At 38.2% G+C, this 27,215-nt stretch overlaps 1 protein-coding gene across 8 annotated transcripts in view; it reads right to left on the bottom strand.

Annotated features, from left to right (window-relative positions):
* Positions 1 to 27,215, bottom strand: part of NAV3 (neuron navigator 3) — a 265,107-nt gene that overhangs the window by 42,202 nt on the left and 195,690 nt on the right. For 4 of the 8 annotated variants that reach the window (XM_021385228.1, XM_021385229.1, XM_021385231.1 and 1 more), the window contains 8 exons: positions 24,279 to 24,417; positions 20,767 to 21,037; positions 17,956 to 18,661; positions 15,964 to 16,452; positions 9,590 to 9,631; positions 7,142 to 7,302; positions 5,605 to 5,793; positions 3,228 to 3,280 (listed from right to left, as the gene is read on the bottom strand). In XM_021385228.1, coding sequence (XP_021240903.1) covers positions 3,228 to 3,280; positions 5,605 to 5,793; positions 7,142 to 7,302; positions 9,590 to 9,631; positions 15,964 to 16,452; positions 17,956 to 18,661; positions 20,767 to 21,037; positions 24,279 to 24,417 — 2,050 coding nt within the window. The remainder of the gene's footprint in view (positions 1 to 3,227; positions 3,281 to 5,604; positions 5,794 to 7,141; positions 7,303 to 9,589; positions 9,632 to 15,963; positions 16,453 to 17,955; positions 18,662 to 20,766; positions 21,038 to 24,278; positions 24,418 to 27,215) is intronic. The other 4 variants (XM_021385232.1, XM_021385230.1, XM_021385234.1 and 1 more) reach the window with 4 other exon arrangements.

Below are 27,215 nucleotides of genomic sequence, written 5' to 3'. Positions count from 1 at the left end.
CCCTTATGAGTTCAACCATGCCAAGAGAAGCAAACAAAAATTAGGCCTGGTGATCTTTTGCTGAAACTGACACGGGGACCTGAGGCCATTGTGGCCCCACTGATGAGGGAAGTGCTGTGCTGTTAGCAGATGGCTCCCTCAGCATACAGGGAAGTGTTGGCTCTCTCCCAGACATCACAGAGATGTCACAAGTCATCTTTTGTGGAGAGCGGAAGAAGTAGATGAAAGAAGGGGATTCTGGGTGTATTATCAACTTACAAAATAAGATCCGAAAACCACATAGAAGTGTGCAGTTTCCAGTTAGGAGTTCATTGCTGACATCATTGTAATCTAGTTCTCAGTCACAGGCTCACAACTTCAAAACTCTGCTCTAAAAGGAAGTAATGTTCTTTTCTTCCCTGTATTTTTCTATTGGATCCATGCATCCCATCCTTGAAATGTAATTTTTTCCTTTTTTTTTTTAAGTCTTAAAATATTAGCATACAAATGACATGTCCTTACTCATCTCCTTTAAGCTTGGCTTAGCACAGCTAATGAATTCTGGGGATTCTAAATGTAGCTAACGCTGAAGAGGCAGTGTGAGAAATAGAGCAATTAACTAAATACGTGCAAATTGCGGTGTCTCACCTACTGAGCAGGAGATTAAAACTGGAGACAACCTCTCATAATTTACACTATCACACATCTTTTTTAGCCTCTTGGAGAGCTAGATGCACTCACTGTCAAAACGAGATCAGTGTTTCAATCCTAGAGTCTACTATATCCACGCACATGGCATACTTTTCTGTGAAACAAAATGTTTTTCCCTATAAACGTATATCTCAACAAGCTAGATTCCCAGTCTATTCAAGTACGTTATGAAAACTGAAATGCAAACCCAGAAAGAAAGCCAATACGTACAGAAAATACTAGAAGATCACTGGACTTATTCACTGCAATAACAGCAAATCATGAAGTGTCTCTTTTGAATCACATTCTAATTTTCAAAGAGACAATCTTCTGAGAGCATGTTCAAGCTTTCCAGCTATCCTCTGGTAAAAATATGTAAAGACCTTTATTGCACGCTTTATCTGAAGCATCAAGGCTTAAGGCAATGCTTGAAATCTGATAAATGACTTTTACTGAAACATTTATGGAAAGGTAGCTGCTTTGGAGTTCCCGCTGAGTGATTTTGGCCTGAATAAGTAAAGTAAAATACCCAGCTCTTGTATTCCTCCTTGAATCTAGTAATAGCCGAAAGTGAGTTACGTGTAACATAATCCTGTGAAGCTATCCTTTTCTGGAGGCAATGGGGCACTGCATGGTATCACTGAAAAATGAATTGTGGCTCTTATACTTCCAGATGATTTGATACTGATTGTCTACCTTTCATCTTTCCACTCCACTTCTTCCCCATCTCCTGATTAATTTCTGAAAATGTTTACATTTTTCAGGATCAAAGGGATCAAGTAGGAGAAATTCTGATCAAAACCATCCCTAGAGCTCAACTCTAGTAATTTTAGCACACTAATTATTTCCTTGCCCTTTTGCGATTTTTCTGTAACTTCTATTATTCTGTCTACATAATCCAAGATTTAGGGAGCAAGGCTTAGCTGCAATGTGAATTTATAGCCAGAAGTTTCAGAAGCTATTCCACCTGCTTACAGCATTAAGTTGGATAAACAATTTAAAGTTTGTTTTACAGGAAAATTACCATTCTCTGAGGCTTAACTAATATTCTCAAAACACTCTGCAATCTTGAGTGATAGACAGTTATATATATGGAAAGTATTAGTAAACCCTTACTATGATGCACACGTCAGAACAGAGATATTTCAAAAATACTGACATATCAGGTGCTGAACGCATCTATTGTCACTTCATAATTTGATTTTTACCATCCGTCAGTTCTAAAATATTCTTCTAAATTCTGACAACAAAGCGTGAATTATAATTTTGGAATTTCCCTATGAAAATTGTGCATAACATCTCACAGATGCTGAAATAGTAGTAAAGACTTTTCCACTACCAAAACAAAAGGAAGAAGCTTTGCTTTGTTTGTTAGTCGTATCTCACATGCAGACAGTTTGCATGCATACTCTGCCCCTCAGATAATTCAGGTCTGATCACTACTAGAGTTCCTTGCAACTTTGCTGCTAAGCCTAGACAGAACTAATGGATGTGTACTGACATTTTAGACATGTCACGGTATGATTAAATTCCTTTTATGATTAAAAAGAAGTAGGAGAGGCACTGTTGTGGTGGATGTTAGATTATTCTGTGCATAGATGTATCCCACTTCCCGAGCTAACACGAGTTAAGCATTAAGAGAGAGCTACCAGCTGTACAAGCAGTACAGCTGCATCAGTCTACATGAGTGGGGTAATGCCAGGCAAGAACTAGTGCTGGCCCAGGGCACAGGAGCCCACGTTGTCCCAGGGAAGTGAATCAACACTATTCAACACCTGAAAATGGGGAGAGGAGGAGACTGTTCATGAATGCATGGTACAAAACAGGTGCAACTTCAGCATGTAATTGTGGTTGGCAAATAGGTTGTAAAACAGCTGTTTTGTATTAGCAAAGGAATGGAGAAACTTGTTTAACTCCTCCCATCTGGGTGATTTCTTGTTAGTAGAAGGACAGGAACAACACATTATGCAGAAGAAATAAAAAAATACTAAAACAACAGTAAAAGAAATATAGAAAATAGCTTCTGCTTGAGATAGGAGAATTATCTAATTAACTAAGATTAATGACTATTTAAAGATGCTCTTGTCATTGGAAATAATACTGTCATTCTCAACAGAGATCAATAGAAATTTAAACTGAAAATTGTATCTCCCTTACCCTGAAGCAATCTTGTGCTTTTTAAAGAAGTGCACCTCAAACAGCAACATTACAAAAGAACTTCGTAAATTGTGCAATTACAAAAATAGCTCAGAACCACTCAACATTATTAACTACAACAACATAAAGTCCCCCCCCAAAGTGAGAGTCCCAGCTTATTACCTTCTTTCTAGCTTTCAAAATATATAGTAGGTGATTTAAAGCAGTTTTAAGTCAATCACTTTAAAAGATGGAAATAATGTATTTTAAAATAGCATAACAGTAACATCAACATTGAAAATAAATGTTCCTGCTTTATTGCAGTGCAATTTTTATCCTTCTAAACCTGAAACTATTAAAAGTTTTATGAAAAATGAACAAGAACACAGGCAGGCAGAACTTTCTAAAATGTCAATACTCACCGTAGAGTAGAGAGACGATGTGCTGGAGACAAGTGATAACGAGGACCCATGTACTTTAAGAAAAGGAAAATATAATGAAATATGGCAAGCATAGAACTCCCCCAATAACTCAATAAGATCAACAACTAAGCACCTTTTTTAAAATGAGAACCAATTTTCCACAAAGAGTAGTTATTATCAGTTACCAGTATATATAAGCAATTGACATTTTCTCATTTTTTTGGACAACAAATCATCTTATAAATACACTCTTTATAGGAACCAGAAATCGAGTTGTTTATATAGCTGTCCAAAGATGAGCAAACTGATTTTTAATAAGAGATTATGCTTAGCAAAACAGTTCTCCTTCCCTGGGATGAACTCTCAGGCTTTTCTGAGTTGGTTTCCCTCTTCAGCACAGCACAGACCAGTGCATGATGGCATTTGTAGTTTCTGTGAAGGGACTACTGCAAGATATGGTGACATACTTCCACTAATCATCAGCAGAGTCAGTCTCAAGAGCACTGAGTGAAGACTGAAAGTCTTGACCTCAAAAAGTTTTTCCTGACCTCTCTTAAAATACGAAGTGAAGACTGAATTGTGACAAAATAGCCACTTCTGCTGCTGGTGACTCTCCTGAGAATAGACCCACTAACAGAAAACTTTGCAGGAGATGATTTATTTCTTTAATACTTTTCATTTTTGTTTCACAAGAAATGTGTTTAATATTTAAGCTCTGCTGTTGTTTGGTAAATATACTATTTTGCTTAAATAGCTCTCTATCCGGCACATACCTGCATGCCAAACTAACAATATAAAATGTTGGATTAGCTGACTACACTTCACATCTAATTTTGTAGCTGTGTAATTGGTTACAAAGATGTGGTCATCACTGAAGTCCTGTTGCTTTCAGTATAGCCCTGATTTTCAACACGTGGTTTTAAAGTCTCAGCTAAGCTCCTATTCTGCTCTTGCACTCTATGGCTCTACTTGTTTCACTAAAATCTTCCTTAGATCTACTATTTTAAATAAAATACATTTGTCCTTCCAACAATATAATTTAATATGAATCTCTAATGACCATGAACTGCTTAAAACTTTTAATTACTGCTGCACAGACTTCCATTTACTCAGGTTGATCATGGTTATCCCCTCCAGCTGGATACGAGACACCATCAGTGAAAAAGCTTTCATCAAAGTCACTGATGACAGATTACTGAAATTCTGGATTTAACACCTCTCTTTCTGTGGATAGCTGTTAGTCTTGTTTTCTCTATTATTCTTCCACCATCATCTTTGACAATTCCCCTATTCCTCAGCAAAGGGTACACAGCCACCTCTGTCCTTGAATTATGAGATACGCTTCCGTGCAGTCAGCCATCCTCTCTGTACTGACAACTCACAGCTTAATCTGTCCTGCACCCTACTGCTAGTATTACAAACCCAGATGTCTTCCTGGCGTATCATCTAAATTGTAGAAGAAGGAATAGAAAAGTAAAAGTGTTATTTGTCCGCTATTTCACCCAAGACTTCTTTTTTCCCCTCTATGTCTTAACTATGAGTTTTAGGGGTAGAGGGAGATTTTTAACTTTCTTGTTATAAAGATAATCTATATTGTCATCACATAGCAGTAAGCAAGATGGAAGAGACGATGTTCTAGAATGAAGCTCCATTAAATTTTACATTTTTTAGATTAAAATATGTGAGAACTTTGTACTTCGGGGAATTTCACAAATGATCAGATTTAACAGAAGTGTTAAGCAGAAGAAAATGTTATCACACATTTAATTAGGACTTGTTAAATATTCTGTGGTTAAAAAACAACAACAACAAAACCAACAAATAATCTTCAAATTCTAGGTGTTGTGCATAGCATTAGAGAAACCAGAAAAACTGATGTACAAAAAGAAAGTAGATAAAATAGAGGTAAGATTAAATGGAAGAGTTTGATTCAGAAGTTCAGATTGTGTTCACTGTAGAAGATCGCAGGGAAGTATGGAAATTAAATAAGAAAAGAAAGATGGTGGCATTGGAATTTGAAAAAAAAAGGAAATGCAGAAGTAGGACTAAGAAAACGGAATCACAGTTAAAATACACTCAGAGACTTCAAATTTGGATGCAAAAAAATAAATAAATAATTTTCTAAGAATGGCTTCCTTTCCCTAAAAATTTCTGGGCCAAAAGTAAAGTACATATATAGGTATGATTACTCTGTATTACTATGGAAATAACTATATTTGCTGTAGGGTAAGGAAGTACTGTGAGTCCAGCTCAAAAGAACACGAAGTTTTAGAAAATTATTTAAACTTTCATGTTGTAGAAGAAATATTTTAAAAGTTTACTATACTTCGAGGGTTTTGGGACCTATTCAGTGATTCAAATAATAATTCAGTCTTACCTTCTTCCATGCTGTCCCTGAATGAACCTGAATGACTAATTGCACGTGGTCTCTCTTCTAGGGATGTAGCACTGCCACACAGTTGGGAGTCATCATACAGATCAAAAGAAGTGTCTTGTGCAGGGATGCTGTTTGAACGCATCATACTGGGTCCAGGAAGGTTAAACTGAGACAGGTTGGTTGGACTCACTGGAATACAAAGCTTTATTAATGAAGTACGCTTCCATTAAATGAATTCCTGTTCTTAACAAAACTGTAATGAAGGAATAGTATGGTTATGTGGACTTTACACTGCTGAGAAAATTAAATGCATTTATTTCAATATCCAGAGCTATCACATAAAGGGGAAACAGATGATTTCCAAGGAGCTGGAGTTACATGAGAGTATCCCTTAAAAAACACATGTAACATTAATACTGGTGTCTGAATAAACTTGTTCACTTTGACTCAGTGCCTAGAAGAAGCGGCTAACTGTCTATTCAAATTCAACCAAACTTCTTCTTTTAGATCATTCAAGATGTGCCTGAAGTTTTGCTGAATAACTGCCCCCAGTTATTCAACAGGGCTGTGATAATGGTAAGTAGAGAAGGACAGCGACAAAATAAAATAAACAGATCTTATTACTCTCTGATATGAGTGCAAGAACTATGAACAGAAATCCAAAGTATCAGCTCACTTAGGCAGCATCCAATTTCATTTTCAAAATTGGCTTTGTTCAACTTCTTTTCCCCATATGTAATAAAGACCAATATTTTTAAGGGTGATCAAATTGCTTTTGAGTGACTGTAACCTACAAATGCCATAAGCTGTGACAGAGAGACAGAAGTGTGAATACTTCATAGGCTGCAGTAAATTTCACAGTAAGGACCTAAAATACAATGGCTCATTGTGAATCTAGGTTTGTGTCTAGTGCTATAAAAATAAAAGGTTTTATATTAATCATTAAAGAAAAAATAAATTTATTAACAAAACTAGATTTGGGTTGTATTAACTTGAAGAAAGATCCAGAAGAATTAAATCTAAATCTTGACCTGTAATCAAATAAACCTAAAGTGTGACTCACATCCTGTAATATTATATTAAGGACAGGATATTGATTGGGTCCAGTGTAGTTGTAGCTAGGTCCAGACACTTGCATTGGAAAGACCTGCCTGAAAACAAGCCTGCTTATAGGAAGGAAAACAATGTTTAGCATCTGGGTTGAAATCTACTAAACTCACTGGAAAGAATCCTACTACCTCAGATAGGCTAAAAGATGAGTAGCTATGAGCTAAAGGCTAATTTCCAGCTCTGCCTCAGATTTTCTTCTCCTTAGGCAAGTCACAGAAATTTTTTGCTTTTTTTCTTGTAAACAAAATAAGAGTTATCCTCATCTATTCCATGAAAAATGCTGTGTTTCTCTTTCTTAAAGAAGTACCAAAATATGGTGATAGAGATGTTTAAATAAATTACTGAATTTAACAAAATAAATATGAACAGTTGGATTTTATGATGCTATTCTGAAATGGAAGAAACAGTGAAGTGATATAGCATTTACCCAGGTTGGAAAAGTGATACTTTCCAGTTGCAGATGCAGACATAGCTGAAGGAGAAACAAGCGGGGACTGACTGCCAGTGTCCTGCAGGCCTCCAGTGGAATGGGAGCGTAGCCACTCCTTGCCTTCTTCCTGACTCGTCTGCCGGGATGATGGAGTATATCTGAAAAACCACAGCTGACAAGCTCAAAACAATGACAAGGTGGTGGTTTAGAAAGAAATGAATGTGACGTAAAAAGCTTTCACCAGTTACAGAAAACCAAACCCTTAGAATGCATCAAGACTAATTAGTCAAGTGATTACCATCGGGAATTTTACCAATGTAATGTTTACTGTCTTACAACACAAAAAATACAAGGCTTGAAATCCCTTCTGTGTCACCCCCCTCCCCAAAATAGCATTCCCTTCATTTTAAGAAATATAACGACAAACCATAGAAAACAGATAGCTGACAGAAAAGAACTTCAAAGTTAAAGGAAATGTATAGGTTGATGCAAAAGCTTGGGACCTGCATGTCTAGAATGGGCAATGGACAAACTAGAAGCCAAGAAAGGTGAGTAGCTGCTTACAAAATGACACCTGCCGCATCACATGGGCAATTGGTTAGATGAAAGGAATGAAATAGATCAACAGTTCTGAAAAAGCAGTTTGCATTTGTAATGACAGCCACTAATGTTCACAGTCATGGTCTGCTGCTCTGAATGCTACTTGGCACTGTGTCCTGCCCCAACCTGCAGGGAGGGAAAGGGACAGGAAAAATTTGCAATTAGCAGACAAAACTATTGGGAAACAAGTCTGGAAATCAAATAATTCATCTACTGCTTCCCATAGCAATCCAATAAAACATGTGCAACTGCCACACGGGCTAAGAAGGAGAACTGGTAATTCCTTGCTTCAGTCTTTTATAGCTGAACTGGAAGAAAGGCAATTCCAGCAGTGGTTAAAAAGTAAAACGTGCAGGCAAACTGGGTCTTAACCAAGAGACTGTTTTCAGCAGTGTCTGCAATAGTTTGCTTCACTCAACACAGTTGCCTGCTGAAAAATGAGCACGTTCTTCACCACTGTCATGAGCCATCAGTGTTCCCCAAACAGCAGAGCTGAAAGGGCTTTTGATATTCTGGCCTCAGGCCTCTGAGGCAGGAGTATTTCTGCTTAGGAAGCAGATTGAATGAACATGCAAGTTCCCATGTTGTGCTTGGGGTTTTGTGCAATAGTTAAAGGCATTAAAACATCTTGTCCTGATTAAATATTTACTTCCCTTCTTCTTTCAAAAAATAGCTATCATCTTTGTCTCTAAATGTGGTACAGAAGAGTTACCCAATGGTTATCAGATCAGAAAGATGGTAAAATGAGAATTCATGATCTGGGTTTTGGTCTGGGGTCTCTGTACATTAAATCAATCTGACAGTTCTTCTAGGATAACCGATCAGGCTTGCATGCCTATAAGTTGTTTCTCCATTTCACTTTCAGCTTTCAGCCACCATTACAATCTGTCAGCCACAAACCTCAATTATTCCATTGTACCCTTTCAGGGTCCCCTTTATGCCTCTTTCATATGCTCCACCCTTTCCATTCTCTCTCAATCCAAAGTGATTGTTTTGGGATAATGGGAAATTTAATTAAATACTTTAAAGGAAAGGATAGAAAAGAGCAGAAGGTGCCACTTACTGAAAACACTTTATTTAATAAAATACTGTTATTTATAAAGAACTCAAGAGATTTTAGCTGTGTAGTTTCAACAACTGGAAGGCTGTAGAGTGTATTTGTGCGTATACATGTGCTTGCCAAGTCTACTACCTGGACTAGGGCCTTAACGTGCCATGCCTGATGAGACAAGATAAATTACAAACTGATTCCCTCTTTTAAACATGGAGCACAGAAGAAAACAGATGACTTCTGTTTTCTGTGTTGAAGATGGCTCTAATTAGTGGGGAATTAGTAGCAGAACTGGACTCAGTATTGCTGTGTACGTTCCAAGAGTAGCTGGAGCAGGGATCATTTTACACTTACAATTCTTAGATAAAAGAATTAGTGTTTTCTGGATTTACCCTTTACTAGGTCTTCCATTCAGATTGCATGAGTGTTCGCATTTAGAGTTCAAGTTCAGATTCACCTCTTAAATTTTGTTTTTTTCTCAATGTTTTCAATAACGACTCCCACTGAATTGCAAAGGTACCTTGCTCTTTCATTCAGTCTCCAGGATTAAGAATCATCCCATTAGGAATCTATCCTTAACTTTATTCAATTTCCAAGATATATCCAGAAAGGATATTTATGCACTAGGTAGACTTGGAAAGACAAAATCCATTGTATCTATGAGTTTTGGTTTGAATCTAAATACAAAGAACTCTGCTGAGAACAGGATCAACAAGAGGAGAAAGGGAAAGATAGTCTAGGAAAAATTACAGTAAAACAGAGAAGTAGCAGTCATGCTCAAAAAATATATATACCTTAATCCCTTTTTGGGTAGTGTATTTCTGTCAAGGTGCATGCTGTTAAAACAAAAAAAATCCCTAAGGACATATGTAAACACAACTGCTCAGAATTACAGATTTTAAAGGTCTAGGCATGGGTGTGAAACAGAAGGTCATTTAACTTTTTTAATGTATCTTCCAAAATAAATCCCTCATGGGAAGGGACAACAGAACATGTATTGTCACCGTTTATTTTTCAAATAGACAAGCTCTGAGCTGGGTCAATAGTAATTTGGAGACTGCCCAAGTCATAAAGTAGTCCTTCCCTATCATTTCCATCCTTCTTACAGCTTCACCCCACAATCTGTGCAAGAATCATATGGTCACAGTATGAATCTTTATATTTCACAGTTTCCTATGATGCGCCAATAGATTTTCAAAAGAAATGAAGGTTGTGGCACCTGCTAGGAGACAGCATGGCCTTGCCAGAAGCCAAATGACAGCTCAGCTTGAAGAAATACGTGCCAAACATACAGACCCTTGGCTTTCTGTTGCTGCGGGGCTTGCATAGCTAAGTCATGTTGCGGACAATGAAAAGTGGCACTGCAGCAACACTGTTCCATATTCATGCACAAAGATGGCAGGGTGGCTGATTATCAGAGATCTATGGCTGACATTTTCCTAATTCAATCCCCATCACCATTACAGAGCTGTCTGCAAGGGCACTCACTATCCTTCCCTCAAACAGAATACTATTTGGGCATTTCCTCAAAAAGACTTAGAAGATCAGCCCCTGACCAGTGTGGACTGAACTTGAACTTGTTATCATCAGTTAAATGTGGCAATGCTTTTTCCTTAAGAACATAATGTAGTCTCACCCTACGGATTAAATTACAAAATGGCTTTAAGAAGGTTTCTGTATTACATATCATAATCACACCTCTGAGAGCAATGGTAACTTAGGATCATATTTCCTATCCAAGAAGACTCTCACACTGTTACTAAAGGTCAGTTTCTATTGCACCAGGGATGCTGGGAACTTTCATGTTGCTACCTTCATCAAGCTAGCACCTTCATCAAGGCAGTAAAATACTGCTGGAGCTACCATTATGGTCAGTCTAATGGCAGTAAACCACCTTTAGCACCAGGAACACTTGTAGGCAATTTTCCTAGTTAATCAGGGCCTCATTCTGCATGGGGAGAAAGCAGATTGAAGGAATTTAGCAGGATGCCAGTACTGGCCCAATGGTCCAGGTGAGGATAGTTCTGTCAAAGAGAAGATCTAATTTTCAGCATTTTGCTCCTGAAATAACTAACAGGAATGAAGAATAATTGGTAGAAAGAGAACATAAATATGAATGCATGATTCCTGTGTTTTTTTAGTTCTTTACAGGCAAGAATGAGGCCTTGAAATTCCTTTATGTATCTCTATGCATCTCTAAATTTCAAAACAAATAAACATGTTCATAAGAGAAACAGCTCCTTCTGCAAATATTTCAAACACCCTAACAAACATTATATTTTCTAATATTTATTTAGCTTGAATTCCGACATGTTTAAAAATAATCTATATCACATTATCTAAAAATATGGGAGTCAGTCAGTGCTCCTTCTTATAGCAATCCACAAGCCATACATTTAAAGAAGTCATACACACAGGCTAAGAGTACCACAGCACTCTGTCAAAAAACTTCTGAATTCAGATGCCCAAATGAAATTGAGGTGAATATTTCTAAGTATGGAATTATTGCAATTGCATGAAAGTGAATGTAGAAAACATTCATTTTGCTTTTTTAATATACTAAAATTTACAAAAGTGATCCTAGATCTTAGCTAGTTACATGAAAACATTAACCAGGATTCTATGTAATTATTTATTCGGACCCTTAAGTGGTCATATGTTTTTAGTATCTGAAAACATTCTCTCCAAGAAACAGAGTATGTTACCGCTACAGAAACTGAACCTTTAGTAAATGAAACTGCAAGATGCAGTGATCCCATTTGGAGACACTTCCAGTCTGATCAGAAGGCTCTAAGGACGTTTAAAGATGACATGAACAAAAAGTCCTTCCTTTCCCATAAGAAGCACTGCATTCAAAAGAAATAGGAGCCACACACCACTGTTAAATGAGGCTGAGAATTTGCCACTCTCCTTAATGTTTTTCTTTGCTGTATCAATCACCAAAATCAGTCTTGCAGCCATATACTACATGTAGGCTGAAATTATCAATCCCACTATATATCCATTCTCTCCATTTATTTTGCACTGCTAAAACCATCTGCAAGTTCTCTTGGGATAATCCCAGGGAGTCTTGCAGTTTTTGATTCCCCTTCCTTGGTGTTGACTTCAGTTTGGGAAAGGCAGACAATGACCATAACGCAATACACCTTTGGCCTATATTTAACTGTTAGACCTGCTATGGAATAAAATAAATTATTGCAAGCTAAGGAACACTCTGGGTGGTCTAGGATGGGCTGGGCCAAGCTGATATGGGACTAACAAATGAGTTTATATATCTGGCTGAGCACACCAGAAGATCTGATACATGATGCACTGTTTCACACCTTTAACATCACAACCATCAACTCCGCTGACAATTCATAACAATTGAAATTCTTTAAATACTTAAATGGGTTTCAATGCACATTCATGGTTCTCAGAACTGAACTGCAGTCTAATGAAGTAAACCAAAACAAACCAGTCATGTGATTAGAAAACACTTCCAACTTTGCTAATCTTGAAGTGCAGCCATTTTTGCTGATGTAAAATTGCACTGCAAATGCCTGTATTTCTACATATTTTATGCATCTGATGCTGTGTCACTAAGACCAACCAGAAAAAAAAGGCAAGCCTGTGATACTCAACAGAAATTAAGTATTAAAAGAATTACTAGTGATGAGCACACATGGAAAATTTTATCAACTAAACCAGTGTTATTTCACCAATTAACCCCAGCAGTGAAATTTATTTTAGAGCGTACGGAACTCTCCAGTTTATTTTAAACCCTTTAAATTGATGTAAGCTGAAATATAAGCGCTCTCCCAGATAGTGAGTTACACTGCAATAACAACTGAAGTAGACTTATCTAAATAAATGCTGCCAGTACAAAACTGACAAAGGTACTTAAGGAGATGCAAATTTTGCTGAAAAAGCAATTTTTTTTCAGTATTTACTGAACATATTTTATGTTTTTTACAATACAAAAATCCTCATGCAGTGACATAAAATTTGGGTGGAAGAGACTTTGATGCTGCATCAATACAGCATCATACGATGTAGGATATACATCCATACAGCTAATGACTTGACATGAAAAAGCAGAATGGGATAACTACTTTCTAAGTCGTACATGGGGATTGGAACTAGATGATCTTTATTTAAGGTCCCTTCCAACCCATGTCATTTTATGATTATATGATTCCATGATACATCTGTTTATAGATCACTGGGAAAATGTTTTATCCCCTAGAAATGGCTTTACAACTCCTTAGACATTGCTTCATCATTCCCCATTTTGTATTTGTGAAAATATGCCCTGCCGTGTTACATCCCTTCAATCTAACAAACAATTGCTCATTACTCAGATAACTCTTTTTCAAACTGGCCAAGCACCTTACTTTATTCCCTCATTTGCTTATGAGAATATCATTTGAAACAACATCTGAAGATTTCTTCCTGTAACTACTAATTCCTCTCCTTTATTCACAAAGCCTAGTATTATTTAAAAGGATATTAATGACAATCCCCATGCTATCTGTTACTTAATCTGTTTTAACGTCCTCTGTATCTTTCCAAGGACATGAGGTCAAGGAGGTCTTGCCCACAGTTGCCTCCACCCCACCCTTCCTCCTCACTCCCCTTACTCAGTGCATGCCCTTTGAAACCTCTTCTTCAGCCCCAGAGACTGCAAGGCCAATTCAGACTCTGTCTGAAGCAGGGAATTGAAAAGTTCATCAGGACTAGTGAACTATAGATGTCCCTAAGTAATATTTAACCTTTTCATTCCATTTTAGCATGCGTGCCATTAGCGATGCTTGGCTACCAAACCATGATCAATAGTTCAAGAAAGCAAAAAATAAATTTATTTGTATCATTTATTATTAGCTCTCTCTTCTCTTTCACTTTTCCCTACACTTTCTGCTGCAAGCTTACTACTACTGTCTCTTTTTGCTTTGGTCTTCCTGATCTTGTCTCTACATTAGCATATCTCACTGTACAGACTGCTCATTCAGTCTTGTGCAAGCTCGAGTGACCGAAGGAAAAGAGTAAGCCTCTTAGCAGGTAATTTCTTATGCTTTGCCAGAATACAACAAGTATATAAAATATACTCACTGTGTAACACATCTAAAATGTATCTAGATACAGATGTATCTAAAATACTACCTGGGTTCCCTCACAATGGCTTACAAAGGAAAAAGGATACAGTATTTTGCCAAATATATCTGCCTCTAACATTGCAAAACAATGCCTTTGTTTTGAGAAAATACTTTCCTGCATGGAGGTTTTGCGTTATAAACTTCTTAGAAATCACACATCACTTGTAAAATACCTTTTGGAAAAATAAAACTCCAAAAACCCTTCTGGGGCTATAAATCCATAACAGACAGCCTTTTCTCAAGGTACCTGCATTAGGTTTGAGGCCAGATCAATACGATAAATGGCTCTCTCTGAACATAACCATGATATCCCCATATGAACAAATGTGAAACTTAAAATATTGCCAAAGGGAAAGTATTTGGAAACACTGAAATTAAGTCACTGAACAAATACATAAAGGATTAGCAGCAGAGGCTGCTCAGGAGCATATGCCAAACCATTAACATTTCAAATGTGATGCTCAACACCCTCTGCATAAATATGATCTTTAGCATAAATTCACCACTCTTCCACATCATCTTATTGACCTCACCATCCATATATGCAGTAGTAAAAAACAGTGGAAGTTTTTATAATCTAAATACCAATAATTAATGTTCTGAGAAACGTTTGGTTGATGGCACACAACGCAAATTACTATTAGAAAAATTAAAGGCACAGTGCAAGTTATGAATCACTCATGTATCAGTATACTATTAACTGCCAGATCGTAGATTATACTGGTATATGCATATACAGAACAGTACTGTAACGATGTTAGTTAGAGGTGTGATTTGAGCTGATATTGTAATACTTATGAAGGCAACATAAGAGAATGAAATGTGTGGAGAGTTTCCATCTAGATTTGACCAAGAGTTATCTAGTTTTTTTTGTTTTGTTTTGTATTTTCATGCTGCTTCACTGAAAGTGAAATCTTTCCATTGGAAAGGCTTGGTATTGAATAATCTCTGGTTTAATATAAAGGAGAAAAGCTCTTAACAGTCTGTTTTTCAAATGCATATAAAAAAATCTTTATTTTAAATAATTGTGTATTTTCCAAACAACTAATTTTAACCTTAAAGTGTTTTAAATATTTCTGACTTAATATAATTTTCTTCTTTGGATCAGACACTATTGAAATATTTAATATTGAATTTTCAATCCTCATGTGAGATAAGAATTTCATTTTCAAATCTTGGAAATTTTCATGGCATGTGAAAACTACTGACTGCCTACCAATGTTTATTTTGTCTCTTTTACAAAATTCAAGTAAATGTTCCACAAAAAAAAAAGTTAAATTTAAAAAAAAATTCTCTCAGGGTGGCTACACCACTTTGCATTATAACTTAAATGGTAAAGCAAAAGTCTTTAACAGAGCAAACGGGGAAAACCCTTTCTTGTTTCTGTCCACCTGTTCCAGACACTTTTCAGGATTGTGCTTATAGTGACATTCCTGTTTTCTAAACAATATCCCTGCAAGGGAAACTGCATTTTAATGTCAGTGTAACGACTATCAGGCAAGAAAAAAATTGGTCAGGGCTGGATATTTTAATGCAAGACTGTGTGGTCAGCTGAAGGGACCCTCCAGCTCTGCCTCTGCGCTGTGCTCATGGGAAGAAAACTGGTGAGGTCCCATGTGTGGAGCAGGTTTGTCAGCCGGGGGGCAGTGAGACAGCTGTGGAGCTGCTGAATGCTGGGAGGGCAGGCAGAGCCGGCGTGCAGGACTCATTGTGTGGCCCTTTAGATAGATATGCCTTTAGTTAGATGATGTTCCCTTTTCTCTGGTTCTTCCCCAGAACAAGGGAACAACAACAAAAAAATCTCAAGGCAGAAAAAAGTGCTGGCAAAACCTCAAAAGGCAGTTGATTCCACATCCAGTGCCTGCAATAGCTTTGAGCTTTCTTTTCTTCCTTCGTTCCTTTTTTACATATAGGACTAGACTGCTAGTTAAACAGTGTCCCTTTAGGAAAACACACGCAGGCTTCATTTTTTTGGCTCCTGTCCTTTTGCCTCTCACTGGTTTTGTGGTCACTGTATCTATAGGCAAGCTCACCTTTCCGAAAGAGTAGATCTGACGCTTCCCGTCCTCATGAGCAGGCTCTGAACCTCCTGAGTGCTTGTTGTCAGTCCAGAGAGAGAGCCATGATGGCTAAGAGGAAGGTCAATAGACTCGGAACTGGTGTGCAGGCTAGTCATGGACTGGTAACTTGGTGTGTCCTTACTGCCCGCTGAAGAGCTGCTCAGGTTTGCAGCCCACACAAGAGCACCTGATGTGAAAGAGTGCACTGAGGCGGGACTGGAAGCCAAGGAGTGACTTAAGCTTACAACATCTGCATTTAAGTCCGAAGGTTTACTGAAGAGGGGGCTGCTGCTACCACTTTGCCCACCTGCACTGCCCATGCTGCCTGTGCCCGAGGACGGCGATTCCAGGCTGCCTTGCCGTGCCAAGGTGGTACTAGGGCTGGGCATTGCCGATGTGGGTTTCACACCTTCAGTACTGGGTGCAGAGGCAGCTTTACCACTTGCCTTGGCACCAAACAACCTAAATGTAAAACAAATAGCTTTAGAGAAACTGATAGCCACATTAAACATTCATGGCGTAACATCCTAAGAGCCAAACGACACATTTTTAATTACTGCTACTAAAATCATGCCTACCTAGTTGTTCAATGGCATCTCAAAATTAAATTCACTTAACCATATCATAATAATCAGGGTTCGTTTCATTAGCAACAGCTCTCATTTACTCCTATTCAGATGTGCTCTTTGCACATGCAGACCCTCCCAGAGAGAGGGAAAATAAGCACATTTTTGTCTTATTATTGCATGAACAGATTACACTTTCACCCAAATTCAGGAATTTAACATTCCCACAGTCATTAGGCTTTTAAACCTCTTCCTTCTCAAATCTGCTAAAATGATTGCAACAAACACTTGCAAAATCCTTCACAGTTTAACAAACATCTGAGTATTTCTGTAAAATTTTCCTTTGTCGCTCTTGTGCACAGTTCCTCGTGTGGTCACCAGTAATTTAGTAACCCTTCAGAGAGAATAAACTGCACCAGAGCTAAACGTGCCCCATTTGTTTCCAAGGGCAGTCCTGGCAGAGGTGTATTTCACATAATTGCTCCCAGCAATTATATAGAAGAAAATTTCCACAGTGATGATGAAAAAGTCCCCCAGTTCTCTAAAACTGTTGAAATAAAGGCCATGTGATGATTCAATGTCTTACTGAAAATGTTTTAAGCTGCAGTTAAAGTGCAGCTCATAAATTAATGAGAAATAAATGCAAAGCTTATCGTGATGTGAAATATGCATGGCTAATAATGTAAGAATCCGTTTCACTTATTACCAAGCCCACAAAACCAAGCTGCAGCTCCTTCAGCAGCTGGAGATGCTGTTTCGGTAACCAGCCACCAGAAGGCAGACTTGGCTTTTTTTCCAGCAATGGAACCGCTTCATCCAAAAGTGCGTACTGATTTATACAACCCAAAACATTACAGTAGGGCAGCTCCAACTGAAATTTAGTTTTGATTAATGTTTATGAAGAAAGACTTAACAAAGCTGCTTGGATAATGAAACTCTTCTAGCTGGAGCTGCTGACAGTGTACAAGAAAATACTTTATTAACCTACAGAGCTCATCAGTTCTCTGAACAGGCTACACCACCTGTTCAAGTGACAGAACGTGCCTTAATAAGGTGTCCTATTTGTGGATATATCAGAATACTGAGAAAGAACTGCTCATGTGCCTGAACAGTCAGTAAGAACTTATTCTAGCTTTCAAACTGCCATCATGAGAATGCACTTAAAATGGTCAAAGCTCAAGCAATAGCCATGCCACGTCTGAAGAAGTCTTCAGGCCTAAACAAATAATTGTGTTGTGGGAAGAAATATTACCCTTTTTGACTATTTTTGTATTCAGTTCTCTGCTTATGGGAAAATATGCCCTGAAAAACCCTTTTTGCCCAGTAGATACTTGTTTGACACATCGAAAATCTCTCCTTTATCTACAGGAACTCCAGGAATTCATAGAAAAGCACGTACCTTCGAAACGTGGGCGATGCGATATCTGGGTATTTGGATCCTGGCTGCCTCAGTCCCGGCGTGCCAGAGGCGCTTGCCGAAGTTGGGCTGGATTTTGGGGAACTTGACAGTGAGACACTCTCAGAATCAGACACGGCCACTTTCTCCTTCTCCTTATCCGTCTGGTTGATGGTGACAGGACTGGACCGCCCGGACCCAATCTTGCTTGGCTCTCGCAGTTTGGTGGCAGCGGCGCCCGCAGACTTGCTGCTGACATTGGAGTCGATGCTGCTGGTGCTGGAGCGGTGGCCACCTCTGCCTGGGATCCCGCTGCCGCTGGACTTGGATGGGCGAGGCAGGCTTCGATACTGCAGCGTTGTCTTCGAGTTCACGTGCAGAACGCCATCGTCCTGGTTCTGGGAACCATCTAAGCTTGTCTTCCGTCCCGCGTTGGACTTCCCTCCGATGGCTGAGGATTTGGGCATTTTTCCCAGAGTTGCTGAACCGCTTGTGATAGTCGCTCCACTTGTGGTGATTATGGTGGAAGATCCCATCCCAGACTTCTTGAACCCGAAGGACCCAGTAACAGTTGATCGCCCGATACCAGAGGGAGGCTTCTTTCCTTCGTCACCACTGCTTTTCCCTGCATCTGACGGAGAGCGCTGAATGGAGGCTCCTTTCAGAGGAGTTTTCACTTTTTCTGAAGCTTTTGCATCATCTGTTTTTCCTAAATAAAAGTATATTTGAAAAGGTCACTTGTGTTTGAAGCTGAAATGTCTCCAAATCTAATTTTAACGCCAGGTGATTACAATTTCAAAATGAAAAAGTAAACAGGAATACCATCTTAAAAATGCAGATCCATTTAGGACTCTTTAGTTCCCCACAAGCAGTCATGATCAGGTACAATATTTCAAAGTAAGCATTAAGTATTACAAGTCCAAAATTCTCCTGAGTATTTCCACATTTTATACATAGCAAGAAAGCGTAGATGTAGAAAATACTTTGGGATGGACTATAAGAAATTTCACTTTCTGCTGTTTTGGTTTTCTTTTTCTATTAGTGGTATTTTGTACATAAGAAATACTTTTTGAAAGTAAAACATGACATGTAATTAACATTTCCTGAAGAATGACATTCATTATGCATGTTGAAATTAACGGTACTTATTGAGTTCTTTGGTTTTCACTGATTACTTTTTTAGCTTATCACTAAATTTGCTCTTTTGTTAGCTACCAAAATTATCAGAGAGAGATTATGTTGTCACTGTATGAATCTTCTTGATCTATAATGATATCAATTATATGAGTTAATAGTCTTTGTCCTATCCTTAACTTCAAGACTTTTGATTTTCCGAGAGGCTCTTTCACACTGCCTACATGCCATATATTTCTACATAAAATTATTGTAACATTCAGGAAGGTTTAAATAAGATACTCTCCTCTATCTTAAAAGAAAATGGCAGAAAAATATGCCATTTCTGTTCTAGCCTGATTTATCTTTAACCATCTACTGTACGTTCTTAATGAGGCACAAATATTTATAATAACAAAAAAATTAATTCATATTTAATTCAAGTGATTACCGAGGTAGGTGGCCTGATTTTTCTTAATGAACTAAACTCTGGCAAAGAGACAACCCTCCACTGTCAGAAATAAATCCATTTGTTTATTTCTGCAGTGCACGTTTCACACCACACAAACACTTGCACACACCAGGATACCCATCAGGCACTTACTGTGCCTGCAAACACACAGGCTATTAGTACATGCTTAAGAAATTAGAGCCTCTGTTCTGTGTTGCATGGTAGCAACTTGAACTAAATCTTCAACAAAACAGAAGACCTGGGGAACTTAGCTTGGCACATGGCTACCCTGATAGGACCTCTTCTTTTAATTACTATTACAAGAGTGTCGCTGCTGCAACCTTATGAGCACTGACTGCTGCAACGATCCCTGAGAGACCTTACAAGATCAGAGGCTGACTAAGAGTTAGCAGTTCCAAATTGCAAAGAAACAAAAGTGGCTCACAAGGAGTTCATCCTGAGAAATTCCTTATCAGTTACCACTACAACCGAGGGTTAATATACACTCATTAAGTGTTTCATCAGGACAGGACAAAAGTGCCAAAAAAATCCTACAAAGGATTCATAGTGCCCTAGCAAAGTGATGGATTAGAAGGTATTAATAGACGGCTTCCACCAACTTTGGATTTTTTGCTGCAAAAGTAGATTACAAAAGTGGCTATTACTTCTGAGAGGCTTTTCAGAAGGTAAGACATCATCTAGAACAGAAGGAAGTTTGTAAAATGAAGGTTTACAGTTTCTATTTCTTCAAAATGTACTATAAGATACCTACAGTACGTAAAATGCGACAAGTCAGGTTTAGCTCAGAAACACTAATTCCCTGGTTTGACCTTTAAAGGTTAAACCTTTTAAACTCAACTTTTAACCTCTTGTGGTTTCTACACATATGTTCAGTATAGGTATATTCTTTCTGGAGAATAATGACAAGGCAGAAATGAGTCCAAAAATTCTTTTAAGAATTCCCTGGTAGATACTGTGTACTCATATGATAATAAAACAAAATGTAATCACAGCTTACATGTTTGTGTTTGATTAATAACTTATTAGTCTGCAATGTAGCACACAATCTTGGCTTAGAATCATTTGTGAGAACAAACACCAATACACTTACAGTTTTTGATGACTGCCACTCATTTATAACATCCATTAACTATAAAAAACCCTGTAAAAATTCCATACTGCTTAAAAGCGAAGTCAAAGTACAAAGCTTAATTTTTAATGCAGGAAACTGAACTACAGAAATCTCCTACCCGGGGTCTTGAGAGCACTGGTCCCTGCTTTGTGCCTGGACTGAGCGGCTCCTACTTGTGTAGTCATGCCTCTCCTCCAGGATCCCGTCTGTGAGAGGGGTGCTTTCTGCCCCCCCTTCTCCGACTCTTCAGACAGCCCTGAGGGAAGGCCTTTCCACTTGCCACTGCTGTCTATGTTGCTGTCAAAATCTTCCTCTGGTTTCTTCAGCTCTTCAGTGCTGCCCCAATTTTCGCTGTCTGTAACCGAGCGCTTCTCCAAGTCTGTCTTCAGCTACAAGAGATTTGTATGGGAAATGGTCAGTTTCAGCACCTCCAGAACTTGCTGATTTAAGTCCCAGGAAAGGAGCAGAACGACCACGTTGATGTATTTGAACTGAGGGACACGGAAAACTCTCATCTAAAATGTTAGCATTCTGGTCTCAAAAGCTTAAAAACATTCCTATTTCGGGAAGACAATTTTCTTTTTACTCTTATTTTCAGAATTCAACTCTCCCCTTCACAGGTGAGCTGGCATGAAGTAAAACATAATTTACTCTCATCATCAGCTGTAACACCTTTTTAGTATCATCTGCCTATGAATTTCACAAAAGAATTACTATGCTGAGGAGTTCCACTAAAAGCCTGAGTGGGACAATTCCTAAAAATACTGCTAACCTCACTGTGGGCTGCTTTCTTGCTTTTATTTACCAACCCAAACCTTTAGCTGACTGAGTTAGAACCACTGCTCCAGCAGCAGTGATTATACTGTACCACCAGTGAGAAAGCATAACACCTCCACTAACATTATCAGTGCTGCAGCTGATGGTTTTTCCCCACATTTGTCTCCACTAAGACCAATCATTTTGAACTAGAAACTCGCTCTAGGTCTATCAGCCAGAAGAGTGGCTTTTTGAAGCAGTACCCCATCAGGAGGGAACGTAACCAGCTGGGCTCATGCTTCCTCAGAGACTCAGACCATCCTGGAAGATCCTGGGAAATCTAACAGTGCTGTGGCAGTTGCCTTCCCACAGCCGCAGCTGACAGCAGTGTGCTGCAGGGAGCAGCCAAAAGCAGGCACCGTACCGGCTGTGGAAGTGGCTTAAATAGAAATGCCAGAGATTGATCCTACCTCTGGTGCTGAGACTCACCGTCTCTGTGCTGACAGGCTGTTTGTTGTAACCCTTCCTCCTCCATTTTCCTAAAGCCTCCTTACCTCAGTCTCAAGCCTCATTGGCACATCATCATCTCAGCAGGCTGTCCTCTTTCCTCCTGCATCTTTATATTTAGTCTACAAATGCCTCTAACAATAAAATTGGTGCGTCCGTCAAGTATCACTACTCATTGTGTGACAGCCCTGTCCCCACACAGCCACCATAAGCAGTCCTACAAACTGGACGGTGACCAGAGGAGAGCTATTTATTATTCTGTGTTACCACAACTCATCCACAGAGACCCCTCTGCTGTTGTTTCCTAGGCACCGCTGTCATAAGAAGGATTAATACTGATTAGATGACCAACTGAATAATCAGTTACTGTTTACACATTTGTCATTTAGAGCATAGAAAATACAAAAGCTCTCAGCACTCTCAAAATTTCATATCTGTTTTGGAGAGGCTTGCACAAATTTTGGGTAAGGATTGTTGGGAAAACAGCCTAAAGAAAACTTCCACACAAATATTACAGGGTCCCTTCAGATGAGAGTTTTCATTAATGCTATTTTTACATGCATAATGTTCCCAAAACTTTTCTCATAAATGAGCGGTTTTAATCATGTAGCTATACATTTTTTAAAGCAAACTGCACAATTTCCAAGGAATGACAAGAACAATGCTTTTTAGAAGCCTTTTTTTCACCATTATTGGACCTCAAAAGCAATGTTAATCCTGTTTTAGTACGTAAACAACAACACAATATGCAATGTAAACCTCAGGATATAGCCAGCCTGCACTGCTACAGTTGTGCAAAGATGGCAAAAGGGACCTCTGTGTTGCAAGCTTATGTCCTGCACCTGGAGAACAGCTGGCAAAATCCTTAAATACTGTGCTTATCTCAGCTTCTGGCTCAGACTGCAGTCAGTTTGGAATACTCTGCTTTCTGATTAATCTGCTTGATGTGAAAACTAATAAAAGTCTGTTCATAGCTTTTATGACAATGCAGTGCTGGCAGAAAAGCAGTGTTTGAAAACATGCTGCTTTTATGTTTATCACAACAAATTGCAACCAGTATGATGAGTATCTAGAAGATGAGTTCACTCAAGCAGAAAAGTCAGAAAGAGTTAAATGGTCAATGTGAGATTACTCAGTGTTGATGATGATGCTGCAGTGGAACAAGAAAGCCAGAACCCAGCTGGCAGTCACTGTTGGCATGAAAAGAGAGAAGCAGATCTCCAATTAGCAACAACGGGAGACCCTGACTGGGTGGGAAAGCAATGGTAAAAACTGAAGAATGCTGGCACCTGTGTGAGTACCATCACACAAATACACATGAGCCTGAAACTAATTTCGGAGCTTCTATTGCATATTAAAACAATCTTCATTCCCAAAGTCACTACATTTCCACTGTCTGGGGGGAAGTAACAAATGTGTTTTTCTCATATTGACACAGTCTGGCATAATGTACATCTACAAAATAGCTCTCTCAACTCCAGGCACTGGCTGCCTGCAAAAGTCTCTATGGAATTCAGGGTGTCAGTCTTGGGTCCTGGATTTTTGACATGAAATCACTGGAGGCAAAAAACTTCTCTCCTGTGCTGAGTTTTCAATCTTGAGGTTTCTTGTTTATAAACAGAAGATGTCACACTGTTCTAGTGGGACTAACTCTTCCCTTCTTCTTTCTTGATTTTTCATGAATCAAGTCCTGTAAGCAGCCTACATCATCTTTTTATCACTTGAAATTTTGAGGGTAGCTGAGAAGAAATACAAGGGTGCCTGGCACAAAAGCTTTGCATTACCTCTTTATCTATCTATTAATTTATTAATCTATATATCTATCTATCCATTCACCCATCTACCCACCTATCTCTCTATATACTTATTTACATATACATACATATGTATCATATATAAAGCTTTATATAAAGCTTTATAAAGGCTTCTCAGAACTCTATTTTAACACTATGCATTGCCAGCTTTCACAGTGTTGTGCAGAACTTGGAATAAAAGGATCAATGTTTGTGATTTAAAAGGAAAAAAAAAGATTAATTATGAATCAAATTGACAGAGACCAACATATTATGGACAGAGTTTCATGTGCAATAGGGAACCAAATCATTAAAATTTAAGAGATAATTAAACATTTAGTATTTCCTTTGTGGGGTTATGGAAAATATGATTGGACAAGACTTCTAGAGATGTGTTGGTCCATATCCCTGTTGAAAATACAAGCTAACACCAGAGACAAGGCCTGAGCTGGTAAAATATGAATATTTCCTTTGTTTTGGAGGCATTGTTACTAAAGCTTTTTTGTTTGTTTGCTTGTTTGAATACTGCATACATGAACGGTGTGGCAAGAAAAAGCAATGGAAAACTACTTACCTGGGTGTGTGCATTCTTTCTCGAAGAGGCGGTTATATTGGAGTAAGAGCTGACAGATGAGGTGGTGTTCAAATCATCCGTGCTGAGGTTGTCAAGAGTATCACTGAGGCCACTACTAACTGAGCTGCTATCATCCCAGCTGCAGTGAAAGAAGTACATCTGCTTTACATACTGTGCATCAATAGGAAGAACGCATCCCAAAATCAATAGACACCATTACTTATTTTTCAAAAGGTTTAACAGAAAATTATCAGTACTGTTTCCTAATGTACAATGCATATTAGTTTTCAGACCTTAAAATTAATTTTTCACTCACTGACAAGTGGTTGCTTGTTCAATTAATGATCAAACAGTTCCCTTTTAAAAAATTAACGTCAGGTCTAAGCAAGCAGTGTAAGTCATTTAAACTGGCTGTTTCACACTTCATTGCAAACACATTCAGTACACTGGCAGGGAAATCCATTAAACCTACCTGGTATTGCTAGCTAAATCATTATTAATAACTTGGAGAACATCTGATGGATTTCCAGGCGACAGAAAAATAGAAGGAGCACCTCTTTTGCAGCCTAATCAACTGTCAGTAGGAAGCCAGTATTTCCAAAAGTTTTCGTTTCTTATCCTAAGCCTTTGTCTCGTGGGTGCAATGCCATCAAAATAGGATTCCCTGACAATACACTCACCAGAGTTGAGAGAGAACATGTTATACATCCCTCAAGAAACACAGGCTGTCAACACCTGCTCTGGGAGATTGAGGCAGAGAATGTGAATGAGAGAAAAGCTATTTTTTACAGAATTGTCATCTATTTACTTTCACAAAAGATTTGTTTTTCCCATTGAAGGGAGGTGGATTAGTGTTTTTCAGACCCTTCTCTACACAATTGTTTCTCCATACTATTACACTATGACTCTTAGCTTATTGCTATATCCAACATTATAGCTGTACACTTCCAATTTTGCCACATCTCCATCTATTAATCTTGCTTTGGGTTATCCCCAGTTCAGAATTTAAAAAATATGCACTTTGTGACTTATTGTGGGATTGTTCCCCAATACTTTTAGCCATATAAAAGTTAGGTATCTCATTTAATCTGTCTGCCTTGGTGTCCTTTCTAACTAAGAAGGCTCCTAAAGGAGGCAATTTATCCTATCTTAAAATACATCACAGATTTGCAGGATGAAGGTCCATTTTATATCTCTTTTTCCCTCCTACAGTAGAAGGTTGATTAAGCCTATTATAGACACATAACCTCTGCAGAAACAAAGTTAGGTGACATGTTTAGGCATAATGTTAAAGTTCAAAAAACAAGATAGGGTACATCTTGTTCTGCTGCAGCCTATGTCACAGGATGCCTTTTAGGTCAGATTCAGAAATTCCCACTCAAAATCTAAAATTCAGCCCTATAGTTAGTTAAAGCCGAGTACTATTGCTACTAATCATTCAGAGCAAACTAGGAAAATATCTGTAAATCCTGTTTTGCGAGATTTGATTCACTATTTCACATAATAGTTTAGAAAGTCCTAACAGCAGTGACAATGAATTGCATGCTACAAAATGTGTGATGCACCAAAAAGTTCAGTGCACTAGTCTTGTATCATAGCAACTGCAGCAAGCATTACCTTTGTTTTGTGAAGGATAGAAAATCACATTAGTAAGCTGCCTCGGTGACAAGGTAAGTATAATTCAGAGGGCGAGAGTTTATTATAGTACTGTGCTTTCTCTGTTAAGTACAACGACAATAAATAAATTCATCTTCTGCAACATTACCAGGCAATATACATACAAGTTGTTTTAAAATATGATTTAATATCTAAGCCATTATATTATAGATTTCCCACATTGACCTAAGAGCCCTCTCTGAAGCACTAGACATTTATAGTGTCTCTATTTTTCATTGTCTAATGAGATTTGGAATTTCACTGATGCTAAATGCCATTACTGAAAAGTTATGCATCACATGTACCTTGTATAACTATTAAGATCAAGAACCTTAAATACAAATAAAAACATAAATATTTCAAAATGTGGTTTGGTTTTGGAAAGATAATATGACCTCATTGATAGATACTTTTAAAAGGAAATAGTCATAAAATAGATCCAAAGTACTGGGTACTTGCACAAGCAACATGAATTTCTGAGTATGACAGTCACATTGATTAATACTTGACCATCAGTTTTCTGAGACTATTGTAATGCCCTGGGGATAAAGATCAACATTTAATTCCATTTGACCATGTTTTCTCATTATTTTATTCTATTTCATTTTTTGCTGCTTTATTTCATGGCCATTTTTCTCAGTAAGAAGATTCAGATATTCTAAATTCTGAAATAGTTCATCTGATTCACAAAATATAAACATGGCATTTTTTCTCAGCAGCTGAAGTTGTCAGGCAAAAACGACTATGATCATATATGTTCATTCTGTTACGGCTTCTCAGTGGTGTTTCACACTCATCATACCTCACTCACCAGGGGATTATTAGCAGGTTCTGGGAACACTCATGGCCATCTTGTAAGATACACAGAAGATTACCTTGACACTTCTACTACTGACCTTTCAGAGTCATTGCTATATTTGTCTGGAATTTTTTTCTCTGACAGTAGGTGCTCCAGATGTTTCCTAAATTTGAATCATAGCATCATAGAATCATTAAGGTTGGAAAAGACCACTAAGATCATCTTGTCCATCCATCGTTGATCTCTCACCACCATGTCCACTAAACCATGTCTCTATAAACCACATTTGCACTTTTCTTGAACACTTCCAGGGATGGTGACTCCACCACTTCCCTGGGCAGCCTGTTCTAATGCATCACCACACTTTTGGAGAAGAAATGATTCCTCACACCTAACCTGAACCTCTTCTGGCTCAACTTTCAGGCAGTTGTAGAGAACAATAAGGTCTCCCTTGAGCCTCCTCTTCTCCAGACAAAACAATC

This window comes from Numida meleagris, chromosome 1 (assembly GCF_002078875.1).
Source record: "Numida meleagris isolate 19003 breed g44 Domestic line chromosome 1, NumMel1.0, whole genome shotgun sequence".
Classification (NCBI taxonomy): Eukaryota; Metazoa; Chordata; class Aves; order Galliformes; family Numididae; genus Numida; species Numida meleagris.
Note: the sequence above shows the minus strand (reverse complement) of the source record. Positions and strands in the feature narration are given on the sequence as shown.